Source organism: Silurus aristotelis (genome assembly GCF_946808225.1).
Source record: "Silurus aristotelis genome assembly, chromosome: 17".
Lineage (NCBI taxonomy): Eukaryota > Metazoa > Chordata > Actinopteri > Siluriformes > Siluridae > Silurus > Silurus aristotelis.
Genome location: NC_139590.1, coordinates 24,465,779 through 24,484,045, shown reverse-complemented (window position 1 = coordinate 24,484,045; position 18,267 = coordinate 24,465,779). Strand labels below are relative to the sequence as shown.

General features: G+C 39.0%; 2 protein-coding genes and 1 long non-coding RNA gene across 5 annotated transcripts in view; 2 read left to right on the top strand and 1 right to left on the bottom strand.

Annotated features, from left to right (window-relative positions):
* Positions 1-770: 770 nt before the first annotated feature.
* LOC310740079 (prolyl endopeptidase) lies at positions 771-13,201 on the top strand. Of its 2 annotated transcripts, XM_083566491.1 has the most exons (16): positions 771-1,035; positions 1,518-1,592; positions 1,922-2,055; positions 2,267-2,397; positions 2,962-3,171; positions 3,317-3,438; positions 3,913-4,018; positions 4,238-4,429; positions 6,539-6,736; positions 7,097-7,200; positions 7,934-8,070; positions 8,220-8,314; positions 11,239-11,370; positions 11,496-11,652; positions 12,393-12,683; positions 12,732-13,201. In XM_083566491.1, the coding sequence occupies exons 1-16, from the start codon at positions 994-996 to the stop codon at positions 12,817-12,819; spliced, it is 2,214 nt and encodes a 737-aa protein (XP_083422617.1). In that variant the 5' UTR covers positions 771-993; the 3' UTR covers positions 12,820-13,201. The 2 variants fall into 2 exon arrangements, with proteins under 2 accessions (XP_083422617.1, XP_083422618.1); XM_083566492.1 differs by having other exon boundaries at positions 831-1,035; positions 12,393-13,201.
* Positions 13,202-15,963: 2,762 nt separating this feature from the next.
* On the top strand, positions 15,964-17,270 carry LOC310740121. The gene is made up of 2 exons (XR_014537572.1): positions 15,964-17,165; positions 17,201-17,270. It is a non-coding gene; the product is annotated as an uncharacterized lncRNA (long non-coding RNA).
* Positions 17,271-18,066: 796 nt separating this feature from the next.
* The window catches only part of epha10 (EPH receptor A10), an 80,346-nt gene continuing 80,145 nt past the window's right edge, over positions 18,067-18,267 (bottom strand). The window contains exon 18 of one of the 2 annotated variants that reach the window (XR_014537562.1): positions 18,067-18,251. The gene's annotated coding sequence lies outside the window, so the exon portion shown is untranslated. The other variant, XM_083566475.1, reaches the window with a different exon arrangement.

Sequence of the window (18,267 nt, the reverse complement as noted above, 5' to 3'; positions counted from 1 at the left end):
AAAAAACGTCAGTTTAAAATTTATCCGGATTAGTGTAGACTAGGCCCAAATGTTCTCCTATCGATAAACATCACAAACGTATTCCACAAAAATACTGTGTAATTGTTTCATTTTGTGTTTTTTGGGTATCTGTGATGAACCGTAGGTCTAATGGCTGCAGCCGGTAATCAGACATCAGCACTGAGGAGCCTATCAGGAAGTGGATGCTATGTGGATAAATTGTTGAAATTCTGATCGTAAGGTCATGGGTTTGAATCCCATCACTTCCAAGTTGCTCTGGATACTAAAACAGGGCAGAGGAGGTGAAGGAGCGAGTAATCGTTTTCTTGGAGATGGTTACTAAGGAGCGACGAGATGATGAGGGAATGAAATCCACGTTTAAATGACTTTGGTGATAAAAGTGGCAATCGAACTAAAAACTCACTTCCTGTAATAAACTTGTAATTCTGCATGATTCAGCAGTGATATTATCATTATTAGATAAAGTATACAAAGCTACCATTGGACATGTCAGGTGGGCGTGGCAGGTGGACGGGACATGTGGGCGTGGCCTCTTTCTGTGCAGCTTTAGTGGAATTAATGGAATTGTCACGGATTTTCACTCAAACATGAAGAGAATCAGAGTTTGTAATTATCTACATTGAGGAAATAATCACTCTCTCTCTCTCTTTCTCTCTCTCACACACACACACACACACACACACACACACACACACACACACACACACACACACACACAGCAGCTCTCTAATCTAAAACACACACGCTGTCATATGTGACATCACTTCCTGCCAGGCCGGAACAAAGTGAGAGAAGAGAGGAAGTTGATTTGCTTTTGCTTTCACTTTTTAAACTCGGCAGCTGATTCACTTACACACACACACACACACACACACACACACACACACACACACACTCCCCCCAAAAAAAACACAAAAAACACAAAAAACACGCACGAGCTAAAAGGTTAGAAAGACCCTCTAAAGCTTCTACATGGCTTACACATACCCCGAAACACGCCGAGACAAGAGCAAGGTGAGTAGGGGTTTCACTTTTACACACACACACACACACACACACACACACACACACACACACACACACACACACACACACACACACACACACACACGATGGAAACTGTGAGTAGCTCACATTCCTTTCTCCAGTCATGACAAGTCAAGCTGACCGTATAGGTGTGTATGTGTGTGCGCGTGTGTGTGCGTGCGTGCGTGCGTGTGTGTGTGTGTGTGTGTGTGTGTGTGTGTGTGTGTGTGCGTGCGTGCGTGCGTGCGTGTGTGTGTATGTGTGTGTGCGTGTGTGTGCGTGCGTGCGTGCGTGTGTGTGTGTGTGTGTGTGTGTGTGTGTGTGATTAGTCACCGGGGTAAAAGTTGTTTATTCAGCAGTGGAAATTAAACAGTTAATGCATGTTTTAAATATATATATATATGAACATATATAAGTGTCTCTGTGTGTGTGTGTGTGTGTGTGTGTGTGTGTGTGTGTGTGTTTCTCAGGTGGATGACTATAATGGAGTCAAGATCCCTGATCCATACTGGTGGCTGGAGGATCCCGACAGTGACGAGACCAAGGTCACAAAACAATAACAATCAATAGCTGGTCTGATTAGATCACATCAATAAATCATTTTTATTTAGATTATTATTTATATCTATCCTCAGATTTAGCAGAATTTAGCACCATTTTATTTATTTATTTAACATTACATTTCTTTAAACGATTCCATTTCATTTTAATTTTAGATTATAAATGTTGTAGGTTTTTTATTACTGATTAATTTGTAACTTTTAACTGTTAACTATTTTAACTTTTATTTTTTTAAAACAGACTTCAGAATGTTGAATTATATTTTAAATAAATTTGTGCGTGCGTGTGTGTGTGTGTGTTTGTGTGTGTGTAGGCATTTGTTGAGGAGCAGAATAAACTGACTATGCCGTTCCTGAATAAGTGTGAGGTCCGAGAGCAGTTTCATAAACGACTCACTGAACTGTACAACTACCCCAAATACAGCTGCCCCTATAAGAGAGGGAAGAGGTGTGTATATACACACACACACACACACACACACACACACACACACACACACACACACACACACACACACACACACACACACACATCCTCTTCTCCATCTTAAGTCTTACCCCACAGCATTGTGCTAACAGTTCTAATTTGTTTAATAGAAGAAGGCTGTACTGTTATTTTTATCTGTTTAGTGTTACCTGTAATGCTGTGTGTCTCGCAGGTATTTTTACTTCCATAATAAAGGCCTGCAGAATCAGGATGTTCTGTACGTACAGGACTCTTTGGACAGCTCGTCTACCGTCTTCTTCGATCCTAACACACTGTCTGAGGATGGAACTGTGGCTCTCAAGAGTAGGTTCTAAACCACACACACACACACACACACACACACACACACACACACACACACACACACACACACATTTAATGAGTATATAAGTACAGTGTTTTTTAATGTACTTGTTACAGGTTTATTATACCTGATTACTGAATATACAGTCTACCTCCTTATTTCGTATTTCCTTCCTTACTTTCCTCCTTCTCTCTCTGTTTTTTACCATCCCTGTGTCTGTCTATCTTCTTATCTTTTTCAATGTCACTGATGTTCTCTGTGCATCTCTCCCTTTCTGTCTCTTTTTATCTTACTCTTTTTAATCTCTTCTCTCAAAGTCTCTTGATGCTTCTTTCTCTCTTTTTTGTGACATGCATTAGTAATCTCTATCTATCTATCTATCTATCTATCTGTCTGTCTGTCTGTCTGTCTGTCTGTCTGTCTGTCTGTCTGTCTGTCTGTCTGTCTGTCTGTCTGTTCTTTCTGTTCTGTCTGTCTACATATACGCACACATTTTCACACACACATTTTATATATATTTATATGTATGTATGTATAATGTGTGTGTTTGTGTGTGTGCGCAGTGGGCCGTCTGTCAGAGGAGTGTGAGTATTTTGCGTACGGTCTAAGCCGCGCAGGTTCTGATTGGGTGACGGTGCGGTTCCTGAAAGCTGATGATGTCACTGAGCTTCCTGATGTTCTTGAGAGAGTGAAGTTCAGCTGCCTCGCCTGGACCCATGATGCCAAGGGCATTTTCTACAACTGTTACCCTCTGCAGCACGGCAAGGCAGACGGTAAAACTCACACTCTCACCTATCTCTCTGTTTTAGGGCTTAAAAATGTATAGTTCTTATTTATTTTGTTTATTCTTTAGTAACTACATCATCATCATCATCATCATCAATAATAATAATAATTATAATAATAACATTACTGCAGGTACGGAGACAACCACCAACCTGAACCAGAAACTCTTCTACCATGTGATCGGAACAAACCAATCAGAAGACGTATTGGTGGCCGAGTTTCCGGAGCATCCGAAATGGCAAAGCCATGTCACTGTGAGATAATCGGCGCTGTCACATGACCTGCTCAGCCAGGACACACCCTCATTTTCACCTCAACATATAGAAATGTGACAAAAGAGAGATGGGATGAGAGAGAAAGAGAGAGAGAGAGAGAGAGAGAGAGAGAGAGGTTACTGACAGAAAGCAAGCTAATCCGGGTTCTGGCAGTTATTAATATTATAATTTTTCTATAATTAATATTATTATTAATATAATGATTTTATATTTTTTATATAAAAGTAAATAAAAATAACTTCCACTTCGGTTTTTCAGTCTTTACTTTGATCACTCATTTCTTGTTGGCGTTTTGTGGGTGTGGCTATATGCAAATAAGCGGCGTCAGGAACGTACGTCACACAGGAAAATCATCATGTCTGAAATGTTACAATGCAGTTTTTCACACACAAATGTTTGCACTCAATTTCTCTCTTTTTGTTTCTATTTGTCTCTCTCTCTCTCTCTGTGCAGATATCAGATGATGGACGTTATGTTGTGTTGTCCATAAGTGAAGGGTGTGAGCCTGTAAACCAGTTGTGGTACTGCGACTTACACCAGCTTTCCAATGGCATCACAGGTAGGTGTGGGTGTGTAACTGTGTCTGTGAAATACCGGGTATTTTTTCACCAGATTTTGCAGTGGGTGGGGCTTAGTATATACTCTGTTCTGTCCCTTCCATGGACAAAAATGTGTTTAGTGCCAGAACAGTGCCATGTCTTCCACACCTCCTAGTGTCCTCCAAACTCACACCGGTAGCTCTGTGTACTGAGTACTGTACTCTGTGTACTGGCTGCAGGTTTGTTGCCGTGGGTAAAGCTTGTGGAAACGTTTGAGGCGCAGTACTCCTACGTGACCAATGAGGGCAGTGTGTTCACCTTCCGCACCAACCTGGACGCTCCACGCTACTGTGTCATCAACATTGATCTGCAGAAACCCGAGAGGGAGAACTGGAGCACTCTCATACCTCAACACCCCAAAGATGTCCTGGGTAAACACACACACACACACACACACACACACACACACACACACACACACATACACAGGTACCTCAAAACAACCTGTGCAGACAAGATCAATCCCACCCCACACACACACCCACACACACACACACAGGAAACTCAAGACAACCTGTGCAGACAAGATCAATCCCACCCCACACACACACACACCCACACACACACACACACAGGAAACTCAAGACAACCTGTGCAGACAAGATCAATCCCACCCCACACACACACACACACACACACACACACACACACACACAGGAAACTCAAGACAACATGTGCAGTATCAATCCCACACACAAAACACAGCACAACCCGCAGCTACACGTAACAATCCCACAGACACACAAACACACAAACAAATCATTAACTGAGCACAATAATCAGACTCATAGGTAAACACACACACAATTATACAGACAAAACACAGGACAATGTGCGACTGAGCATAACAATAACACACACACAGACACACACACACACACACACACACACACACACACTCACAAACATGCACGCAAAACATATCACAACCTGCAGCCTAATATAGCAATACCACACACACACACACACACACACACACACACACACACACACACACACACACACACACAAACACAACCTGTGCACAATATTCAGTTAAACACAAAAACAGAGATAAAGCAAAAGCAATAGAAAAGCAAAATGGGATAGAAATAAAAAGAGAGAGGGAGAGAGAGGGAGAGAGATGTTTTGTTTGTGTGTTTGTGTGTCTGTGGAATTGTTACGTGTAGCTGCGGGTTGTGCTGTGTTTTGTGTGTGGGATTGATCTTGTCTGCACAGGTTGTCTTGAGTTTCCTGTGTGTGTGTGTGTGTGTGTGGGGTGGGATTGATCTTGTGAGAGAGAGAGAGGATTATGTGGAGTTCCTCCTTTTCCTAAAAGATCTCAGAAATTGCTAATTTCCCAAACATACACACACACACACTTCCCCATTTCCTGGCAGTTTCTTCAGGCCTGGTGTTCTTTAGCATTTCCTCACTCCTGTTTCCTGTTTCGAGTGAAAATGATCTAAAGTCTGTGAGACGTGGATGGAGCTGGTGTGTTTGTTTTTTTTTCTCAGAATCTCTGACCGCAGAGACTCAGGACTTTCACTCGCTGTTTCTCTGGATGAGAAAGAGGAAGTGAGCAGTGTGAATATCACAGATGTGAATTCTGGGGATGATATCGTTGGGTTGTGATGTGTAAACACACACTCACACTGCAGGGGGGGTATGAAGACGCTAGCTTAATTAGCGCCGTGCTCACAGTCATTCTGTAGGTAGTGTGTGTGTGTGTGTGTGTGTGTGTGTGTGTGTGTGTGTGTGTGTGTGTGTGTGTGTGTGTGAGAAGATACTGAAAGAACATAAAGGTATAAATTAAAAAAAGTTTTATATATTTCAAACAAGGGAATAATTCCTTAATAATTAGTGGCTGCAGATTTCAGAATCATGTCACTTTATTAGGATCATCTCATCTCAGGGTGATCTCAAGATCTGCTGTAATACTGGGTTTTCGTTAAGGGATCTTCAATTAACCAATGAAATGACAGAATCATGTCACAGAGTAAAATCAATGAAAAAGCAGAATCAATAGACAAATAAAATGGCGATTGCAAAATTGTCTCATCTGCAGAATAAATAACCACGGCGATGTAATTAGTAACGCTCACTGTCAATGAAAATATAGTGGAGTAAAAAGTACACATATTGAATCCTAAATGTAGTTGAAAAGTGAGTAAAAGTTGCTCTTTTATGCTTTTTTTTATACTTTTATAAAAGCCAAAAATGACAGTAACAAAGTGTAATTATTCAAATACTTTACACTACTGCAGCAGCGAATGTGACTATGCCCTAATTAGCATAATAACTGTTTAGGGGCAGAGCTTTGTATATGTGGATAGGAATGAACTCAATGAGTAAAAAAACATTTTACACCAATCTAACACACTGCACCGTAATCTAGGTTTATTAACATGAGTTTATTCATCTGGGTTTCTTCAACTTGCCATGATTTTGTTTTTAATGATTTTTTTGGAGTCCTGACATTGTGTTTGTTTTTCCATTAGGTTTTGTGGAATGCGTGAATCAGAGGTTCCTGTTGATAAATTACGTACGTGACGTGAAGGACACGCTGCACCTGTACGAGCTCTCGACAGGATGCTGGATTCGCGAGCTGCCGCTTGACGTGGGAACTGTGGCGGGGCTCAGCTGCAAGAAGAAACACACCGACATCTTCTACAAGTTCACCTCCTTCACCACGCCTGGTGCGGTGCAGATTTCACCCTCACCTTTCTCATCATCATCATCATCCTCCTCCTCAACATCCTCACCATCAACCTCCTCATAGCTTCATGATGCTGCTTCTTAATTGATTTTAACACTTTGAATAGACCCAGAATATTAAAGCTCTGATTTTAGCAGATAAAATAAATGGATTTATTCTGAATTATTATAAAAAACAGTGAGATTAATACAAATAATATTTATTTTAAATCTGATGTCATACATCATTTGTTTTCACATAATTACTGCATGTTGAATACAAAATTAGTGTTATTAATCTGTGTGTGTGTGTGTGTGTGTGTGTGTGTGTGTGTGTGTGTGTGTGTGTGTGTGGGCTGCAGGAATAATCTACCACTATGATCTGAGTAAACCAGACGCAGAGCCAACAGTGTTCAGACAGGTGGAGGTGAAGGGCGTGCAGTTCTCCGATTATCAGACCAGCCAGGTATATCCACACACACACACACACACACACACACACACACACACACACATGCACAGACAAATTCTTTTGTATTATGTAGTTACAATTCATGTTTTACCTTAGTTTTTAATATATTATTATTAATCTAAGGAAATAATCTAAAGTATATTATTAATATAATATATAATTTCAGTTATTACAAGGTTTATGTGATATCAAAAAATATGAAATCATATTTATTATACGTCTGAGATAAAAAAAAATCACATTTCAGTCATTCAGTTAGCATTTGTTTCGCTTTTTAACATCAGTAAACAAATATTTATTTTATATGGACTGTATAATTATTACTAAATGTGCTATACTTTTATTATTAGAAGGATTTTTTCTCGCTAAACGGTTTCTTAAGTGCGTTCTCTCAGCACCACTGCTGATACACACAACACAGGCCGAGGCGTGTCCTGAGAGTCACATAGAATACAGATTAACATGGCAGAGGTAGAGCTGCATCCAGCAGACACAGCAGGAAAAGAAGGATTTATTTGATCTTTTTCTTTGCACTACAAAGGCTTGTTTGAGAAAGGGCCACGCTTTAGTAGTCAGAAGACTGAAAAAAAAAAAACCTGTCTGTTATATTTCGCAGAACATCTTCCTGTCCTGATCAGTCACCCCTGTAGTTGCGATTCTCTTCAAAGAAAGCAGAGGGCGCTAAATCATTTAATCCCACTCCACTTGTATACAATATGTGTTGCAGGTCTTCTATGATAGTAAAGATGGCACAAAGATCCCGATGTTCCTGGTTCATACTCGTGGTTTACAGAAGGACGGCTCACACCCTGTATTTTTGTATGGATATGGAGGCTTCGAGAACGCCATTCAACCTTACTACAAGTGTGTATTCTACACTAACGTGTGTGTTTGTGTGTCTGTATGACTATTAATCAGATATTAGTACAAAAAACATTTACCTTTCCAGAGCTCCAAGGCCTACCATGGTTACACATTTCATTATATGTGTGTGTGTGTGTGTGTGTATACAGTACAGCGAACCTGCTCTTCGTCAGACACCTGGGTGGGATTCTCGCCGTGGCCAATATCCGAGGAGGAGGAGAATACGGTCAGACATGGCACAAAGGTACGCAGAACCTCTGTACATCTACAGCCTTTACAGACGCCTTATCCTGAGTGACTCTCCAGCAGGTAAACGTTAAGGGCTTTAATCAAGGGCCCAGCAGTCGTATCTTAGATGAGATGCTGGGATTTTGATTTCACAACCTTCCTGACAAGAAGTGCAACAATTTATCCACTAAGCTACAATGTTGCTAACACCAGTTTAGCACCTTATCCAGATCAACTTACCTTTATCTCATTCATACACTGAGCTACTATGGGGTTAAGGGTCCAGAAGTGGCAGCTTGGTGTGGCTGGGATTTGAACCCACGACCTTCAGGTCTAATGCTGTCACCGCTAAGCGACCACCATCGTGCACTACTTGTACAGAACACACTCGACTGTGCAGTTGGATTCTCTGTGCTCTGTGTGTGAGTCCTGCAGAGGAAAAAAAATTGTGAATTAAAACATTTAAAAAAAATTTAAATAAATATAAGAAATGAGAATTTTAAATACTTGAATAAATAGCTATTAAAAATATCATTTTGTACAATTCAAATAAAAAACAATGATTTTTTTTACTTATTTAATAACAAAAAAGACAAATAAAAATCATAATTTTACCAAGTGATCAGTTAACAATTATTTTCTTTTTCATTCAAACCTTATTTGCTTATTTACTTTCGAAGTTTAATCATTAAGTACACTTTATCTATTTAATTATTTAATAATAAAAAAGACAAATAAAATAAAATTAGGCAGAAAATGTAATGAGACCCTGATGAACCTATAAATGTTTATAAAAAATCTAAAAGAGATTTGTTTACCTTCCATAGTAATTTAATGTAAAAATGTTTGATTTCATAAGAAGTTAATGATCTTCCCTCATTAAACACATCATAACATGGTGTTCTTCTCACACAGATTTAATAACACGGTTTATTTCAGTTGAAATGGTGTTCTAAGGAACTCTTCAGTATCGTCCTGCAGCGTCACTCATCTGTTCCACATTACACTTTACATTCACACCCAGTATTTCACTCGCATTAAACACTGAGCTTCGGCTGCACCACCGAAACCTCCGAGATCTCCTCTAATCTCTTCTCATGTACCTGTGATCCGCCGCCATCGCAGAACCCTGAGCAGAAGGTGGAGACCACACAAACTTCTCACAGAGAGCAGAATTCATGTTCACTTCTCACTTACAGCCATAAATTCACCATCTGACCTGAAATATCAGGAATATTATTAATAAATAATCACCTGCATTCTTTCATTTCAGAATTTACTTATAATACCTGTTCACACTCGTTTATTTAATCCAAATTCATTTGATTATTAGTCGATTAAATAGAAATAGATTCTTTTATCAAATAAATAAAATATTGAATTACATTTTTGTTAAATAAAAAGATAATGAGGGAATATATACCAACATTATTTAATCTTATATATTTTGTTAATATTACAAATAAATTCATATATTTTTGTTATTAAAAAAAACAAGGAAATGTAAAAAAACATCCATAAATTATATTTATTCTAGAATATTTTTTTATAATATTTAATAATCCTCAATAAATCACACTTGTTTTTCTAGTGTGTATAATTGTGTAAGAGCGTCCTCTACAGACTGACAGAATACATTCTGCTATTATATTAACATTATTATTATCATTATTATCATTATTTAGGGGTATAAAGCGATTAAAGTTTTTTATTTAATCAATTACAAGATGTGCTGATTAATGAATCTAATTCATCCGCACATTTAATACATAATACATTAATACGTAAATATTGGCAATAGAAGTTAAAACTTCTAAAAATAGAAGTTATACTCAAAAATGATTTAAAAATAATTGTGCTAGATGAACATTATAAAAGCAGCTTTTATCAATATTATTGAGGAAAAAAAGCTTATCACTGGTGTTACAGGTCACTGAGGTTACAGTGGCCATGAGAATTACTGTATTATTGAACACAAGCTGATCACTACAATGACACGTTTAATTACTATTGATCATAATTCTGTCATTTTGAACAGAAGCACAGTGAAACTGACCTAATTTTTTATTTCTCATTCAACCATTTGACAGACTAATATAAAGTAGCGTACGTCTAGACGGTAATTTGTAGGTGGTTTGTGAGACTTTGACTGACTGAGTTTGTGGGGTCTCGGTCATTGTGCTTTTCGGAGCTTGTTGACTGTAGCAGCTCGCAGCTAAAACATGTTTTCAGTGCAGGTGGTATTTCAGCTGCTCTGAATGCAGTGGGGTTCAAACCCCTCATTACAGACAATGCAAACACCATTAGCTTTTTCCTTTGGGTTATTTTATGAGTCGACCGATAATGGATTTCGACAATACCGATAGATAAGTTGGATCGTACTTATTTATCACCGATAACCGATTTATCACCCACTAGTTTTTAAAATAGTTACTGGATAAAAAAAAACAAAAACACTCCACTAAAAAGTTCTGAATATATTGATTATATCAATAATTATAATGGTATAATTAATAAATATAACGCTCTCCGGCACCACAGTTTCGTTCATCAAAACAAACAGCACATGGTGACAGTGATTTGCCTCTAGAGGCTGCTCTCTTACTGTTTCGTGGACCTTCTTAGCCGCTTCAGCAACAGCATTAACCTGGAAAAACTATTGGTATGGATTTTTGCTGATAGTTCCGGCTATTGACTATCGCTAGATGAATCGATCGACCGCTAGTTTTGAATGTAACTTTTCCCTTCGGAAAGCCTTGCCTGCTTGAGACGTCACTACAGTTTGTTGCAATGCTAAAACGTGTACAGGTGTCTGGGAGGGTGAGATGCGATAAATGTGTTGTAAATTTTAACACATTATTTCCCCCCTAATTAATGAATTTAATTAATGTGTTAAAATCACAACCCTGTTATTATTATTATTTTTTGTGTGTGTTACAGCGGGAACCTTGGCCAATAAGCAGAACTGTTTCGATGACTTTCAGTGCGCAGCCGAGTTTCTGATCCAGCAGGGCTTCACTACACCGAGCCGCATCGCCATCAACGGAGCCTCGAACGGAGGACTGCTCGTGGGTCTGTACTAAAAAACACACTATTAAATCTATTTTTCTGACAGAAATGAGATTCTGAACCTTTAGTAGCTGCCCTTCAGATGTCTGAATGAAGTCCTCGGTTTTATTTGTCTCAATGTTCCTCAGCTGCTTGTGTGAACCAGCGGCCCGATCTGTTCGGCTGTGCCGTGGCCGAGGTCGGAGTCATGGACATGCTTAAGTTTCACAAGTTCACCATCGGCCATGCCTGGACCACTGACTACGGCTGTGCGGACGACCCCGAGCAGTTCAAATGGCTCATCAAGTATGAAATGAGACACTTATAATCTAATATTTACATTTATTATTAATATTAAACACACAGAGAGAGCAGTGTTCATCATGATGATGATATGAGAGGTTAATAGTTACAGCACAGGGGTCGAGGAACGGAATAACAATAAATAAGTTTAGGTTTGAGTGTAAAATCTTGTGAATTTTATTTATTTTTCAATCCAATGTTGTTTAAGTAAAATAATGAAATTATGGATTTTATAGATTATTCTGCTGTAGTTATGGATAATGACCACTAGGTGGCACAAAGACTGCAGCTCCAAAGGAGCAATAAAAAATGCCGCGTTTATAAATTAGTGTTTATTTGTCTTTTAAAACTTTGATATTAAAATGTATATGATAATACATATATTACTCATGAACATACGTTTCAATTAAAAAAAATTAATCAGGTAATAAAATTGGTTTGAGCTTTTTTTGTTTGGGCTGAAGGCAGGAAATTAAATTAATGTTTTTGTAATTAATTGATGATTTTTCCAACAATTTCTTTAGTAAAATATACAGAATTTCAAGTTTGTAAAAATTAAATTGAAATATTATCAAATATTATTGTCTACATATTATAATATAACATACAGATAAATATAGATAGACAAAAAAAGGTAAGATGGATGGATGGATAGATAGATGCTGTTTGTCATTACTGATGTTTCTTATTAATAATTGTGTGTGTGTGTGTGTGTGTGTGTGTGTGTGTGTGTGTGTGTGTAGGTACTCCCCCCTCCATAACCTCCCAGCCCCGGGTTCTGAGGGTCCCCCATTCCCTGCCATTCTGCTGCTGACGGCGGATCACGATGACCGTGTGGTTCCTCTGCACACGCTGAAGTACGCTGCGACGCTGCAGCACGCCGTGGGCCAACGAGCCAATCAGAAACAACCGCTCCTGCTCCGAGTCGACACGCGCACCGGACATGGAGCCGGAAAACCCACGGCCAAGGCCATCCTGGAGGACACACACATCTTCTCCTTTATAGCTCAGACACTTGGCCTCCACTGGAGAGAGTGAGGGGGGAGAGAGAGAGAGAGAGAGAGAGAGAGAGAGAGAGAGAGAGAGAGAGAGAGAGAGAGAGAGAGAGAAGATGGAGAGGGGATGAGGGAAATATCACAATACTGTAGACTGAATTATAGATTTGAATGAAACAGAAACAGGACACCAGACTGGATTTCTTACCTGTATGGGTTGCCAGGTTTATCTCAATTACTCTCATTTGGGATATTAGTAAATTAGAGCAGGGGATTCAGCAGTAAAAGGACAGGTTGATTATTTTTTGTACACAAATTTCTCTCACCTGTCTTTACTTCATTACATTCATAAATGTGATTAATTTTCCATCTCTGGTTGAATCCCAAATGCAGTTCCATCGTGTATTTCGTGTCCTAGATCAGTTCTGTACTGTGTAGTCAGCACAGGAAGTAAACAAAATTTGTGATTGTAACTCTAACATCCACATATACATAAGTGTATTTTTTAACAATAAATTCAGGAATCAAGAATGAAATAAAAGTTTTTTTGTTTTTCAGTTTGTGTATGTGTTTATTCATTCCCAATCATCTCTAGTGATTTTCTTTTGCAATTTTATTCTGTTATGTTATATTTCTAAATCACGATTTCATTACCCCACAGTAAGATAAAAGAAAAAAAGGAAAAGTAATTCAAAAGGGTCAAATTTGTCTCCGATTCGGAGCGGCCACAGTGGACAGAGGACGGTGTAATACACATTATAGCCACTGGAGGGCAGAAGACGAGCGCATAATTTACCTGTGTTGCATTGTACATACATCTGTACTAAACTGTAATAATAAATAAATAAAATCGTGATGTTGAGTGTTTGTAAGAATAAAAAATTAACAAACCATTTTTATGAACTCGATCTCGAGACGTGAGAAATAATGCGTCACTTTCATCCTTGTTATTCTGATCGTGGTTTGTGTTCACTTTATAAAATACGCTTTATTTTATTTATTTATTTTAAAACTTTACCTTTTTACACTTTGGGTAACATTTTCACCATTTCCTCGAACAGCTCCACATTTTACACCCGAGTTCTCTGCTTCATTTTCGCTCAGGAGGAAACCCTTCTCATTCAGCAGCTCGAATGTTATTCCCACAAATGACCACCAGGTGGCAGCTCTGTAACACAACTGCAGGAGTTTTCTGTACACAGCGCTTTAACACTTCATCTAAATCACTCCACTTTTATATTACAGTTCTTAGAGTTACTGCTGCTGCTGTTTTGACCCTCAGCGCTGCTTTTCTCTCTCCAGATGTTTCAAAACACACTTTATAACAGAAGTAGAGTGTCGTGATCTCCTGCTGAGCTCCAGGCCTTTCTCTAATATTACCAAATATTCTCTCTCTCCTTACACCTCTTAATGAAGCAGTGTGTGTGTGTGTGTGTGTGTGTGTGTGTGTGTGTGTGTGTGTGTGTGTGTGTGTGTGTGTGTGTGTGTGTGTGTGTATAATAATAAGAGAGAATAATAATAAGAGAGAAGAAAGAAGATAAATCTTTTTCATTCAAAAACCTCAACCTTAATATCACTTTAATAATAAAAATTAATTCCTGATATTACAAAAGAGTGAGTGAGTGAGTGAATGAGTGAGAGAGAGAGAGAGAGAGAGAGAGAGAGAGAGAGAGAGAGAGAGAGAGAGAGAGAGAGAGAGAGAGCGAGCAGGAGAAATTAATAAAAGAGAGAGAGGTAGGAAGTAAGAGAAGGAGGGGTGGAAATAGAGATTGAGATTGAGAGAGAGAGCAGGAGAGAGAGAGAAAGGATGGAAGAAAGGTAAGGAGGGGATAGAAAGATGGAGAGAAAGCAGGAGAGAAAAAGAGAGAGAGAATAATCACATAGACAGGATTATCAGGTGATTAAAGTAAACCAGAAATTATTGGGAGACAGTAAAAGTTTCTGTGAACACTGTGTGTGTTTGTCTCTGTGTGTGTGTGTGTGTGTGTGTGTGTGTGTGTGTGTGCGCGTGTGTCTCTGTGTGTGTGTGTGTGTGTGTGTGTGTGTGTGTCTCTCTCTCTGTCTGTCTGTGTCTCTGTCTCTGTGTGTGTCTGTGTGTCTCTGTGTGTATGTGTGTATCTCTGTGTGTGTGTGTGTGTGTGTGTGTGTGTGTGTGTGTGTGTGTGTGTGTGCGCGTGTGTCTCTCTCTGTGTCTCTGTGTGTGTGTCTCTCTCTCTGTCTGTCTGTGTCTCTGTCTCTGTGTGTGTCTCTGTGTGTATGTGTGTATCTCTGTGTGTATGTGTGTGTGTGTGTGTGTGTCTCTCTCTCTGTCTGTCTGTGTCTCTGTCTGTGTCTCTGTCTCTGTGTGTGTCTGTGTGTGTCTCTGTGTGTATGTGTGTATCTCTGTGTGTATGTGTGTGTGTGTGTGTGTGTGTACTGCAGTAATGAAGTCTCCTCAGGTGTGCACACTTCAGGGGTGATTTCGGTTCTTCAGCAAATCTAAATGAAACAGATTCACTGGACATTTAGGTCTTCAGTGATATAAGTGATATCGACAGTTATGTAGATGTCTTGAACTTCCTGATCTTAAGCTCCACCCCTTTCCCAAACCTCATGTCCAATAAAATCTCTGAGGGTTTGTTCCACTTTACATTAACAGTACACACATATACATATACTCTGCGTATGAGTGATACATATATAATATATAAATATAAATATATTCTATTATTACATTTTTAACAAAAGAAAAAAAAGAAAGATGATTTTTTTTAGAAATGTGTCAGGTTGAATAAATACCGTTAGCACTAATGACGATGATTAATATCATTATACATTTTTTCATTAAAACATATTGTTTGCTTTTTCTCACAACCTTCAGCGGAGACGTGGTCGACAGCGTGGTCCAGCCTGTCGCCATGGAAACTGCACCAGGTGGGTGTATATGTGGGGTTTTTATTATAAATACCTGGAACTTGGTGTGAAAAAAAACTGCTGTTGTTCTGATTTACAGAAATTTACACACTTTTTTCTTTTCTATTTTTACATTAAGCTCTGCATGTGACATCTATTGTAAAATAAAAGAAACGATGAAGAATATTATAATGAGATGATTTACAGCTAATAAATTCTTATATTCATTTCAGTTTAAAAGTTTTAAAAACTCATATGTAGCTCCAGCGACTCGAACCCAGTTTTTGTATTCTCCCTAATGTAATGATGTACCACCTACACCACGTGTGTTAAAAGTATCAGGCCACGCCCCTTTTCCAAAACCCCTATATTAGTGATAACGTTACGTTATGGAGCAAAGTTTCACCCCAAACACTCCACCAGCAGGTACCATAAAACTCCTCCCACAACCATCACCAACATCTCACCACTTTTACAGGGAGCAGTGCATGATGGGACCAGCAGCAGGTTTCAGATAGAGCTCTATTTTAGTGATGGGAAGATCAGATCATTTCAGTGATTTGGTTCTTTGAATCATTTTTTTATCAATATGAACTTTTGTCATTTAGTTCATTTTGTTTCTTTAATCCTTCAATCACCTTCACAGTGTCTATGGGAGTCACAGGACAAAAGAACGACTGACTCCGACCAGAGGACTCATGAGATGTTCTACTCAATTATGTTTCCTGTGCAATGAATAGATTCTATGGGAGTCACGTGAAAAAAGAACGAGCGATTCGGACTAGAAGAGATTAGATAAACTACTCGATTCCATTTCCTGTACATAACCTACGTTGATTTACTCGTACGCATCCAGTAGAAAATAATGAATCCCAGTAAACTGGGACTCACAGTAAAGACTCGTACATTTCAAACAAGACGAAAAAAGTGTGTGCACACGCTGTATCATTTTTTAATAACACATTTCAGTAGTCCAACATCCACCATCCGTTTATCGAACAGGTAAAAATCATCAAGAAGAGAAAGAGAAAAAGAAAAAGAACTTGATCACCGATTATTATTTCAAAAGAACTGAGGCTGTGAGCTACGTTACTAATCCCAACAAACCAACACAGGGAGAAGATTATCGTCAGATTCAACACGTCTCTCTCCAAAACAAATTATAAAAATAGATTGCATTTTCAGGTACATATTTACAGTATCAAACAGAGAGCATGATGGGAAATAACACACACACACACACACACACACACACAGATGAACATTCACGAACATTTGCACATGCCTTTGTGTGTGTGTGTGTGTGTGTGTGTGTGTGTGTGTGTGTGTGTGTGTGTGTGGGGACAGTGAAAGCTCTTATCGTACGCATTATAAACCACACGTTCCAGCTTTTACTGAAGCAGAACGAACAAAAACACATACTTGGAGAAAGAAAAAGAAAAAAAAATTTCAGTTGAAATCTGTCGCTCACGCCATCGTTTCTCTCACACGTGGCAACGTGTAAACGTTTCAGAATGGGAGCATGTTACAATTATAATTAAGTGCTTTCTTATTCGTGAATATTAATTTTTAAGACAAAGACAGTGCCATTCTCGTGATTCCACTCTGTGACTATTATTCTAAAAAAATGTAACAAAAAAAATCCCTCCCGAAAATTTTTAGAGAAAAACAAAATAAGCCTGATGTTCTACTGAGACACCATGTGCGTAAGAGTTCAAATTAAATTAAACGACTAAGTAAGCTAAGTAAACTAGCTAGGTTGTAAGCTGGCTAATTTATCAGCAAATCTTGTTCTAAATGTAAACACATTAAATTAAAGGTGAAAATTTTAATGAAAGAAAAAAGTCTTCAGGAGCAGGATTACATGAACATGCGTTTGTCAAGATCTCGATTATGTAAATAAAACCCCGTAAACATGAAACAAATCATTATTACACTTTCCTGATGCACCTGACGTCATACTGCAGAAACAAATCATCAAAAAACACAGGTTATTTCTCAACATGGCAACCCAGCATCTGCATGCCCTTCTCCTGTGAAACTGAAAATGCTGCAGCAACATAAATAAATAAATATAAAATAAATAAGTCATAAATAATACGAATTCGGGTCGCGGGGGGCAGCAGTCTAAGCAGATTCCCCAGACACTTCTCCGTGTCTAGGGATCGGGCTGTCACGGCCCCCGCGGTCCCTCCTGCAAGTGGTGAGCCCACGGGAAGGCGGCCCCACGTCACTCCGACGTCACGGTCCTTGATTTATTTTTCTCGTAAGGGTCCCCTGGAGCATAGAGGGTTAAGGGCCTTGCTCAAGGGCCCAAGAGTGGCAGCTTGGCGATAGTGGGGCTCGAACCCCCGACCTGTAACCCAGCGCCTTAACCGCTGGAGCCACCACTCCCCCATTACGGATAAGCGGGAGAAGATGAAATGAAATGAAAAAAAAATAATAATACGGAGTGTGTGGAGAGGAAGCTGTATATATGGGAGGACGCGGGAAGAAAAGTTTACACAAAAGAAGATTTTCAGTCTTATTATTTTTCTTCTTTTTCTTCCTGAAAGTTAGGAAGTTCTTCGCTGTAGAGGACGAGAAAGTGGCTAGTTAGCGTTAGTGCGTGACGTCGCTCTCACGTCAGTCGAGAGTCAGAAAGCCTTGGAGTTAAACAGGTCAGTGGAAGTGTGTGTGTGTGTGTGTGTGTGTGTGTGTGTATGTGAGAGAAGTCTGGGACCAAATGACG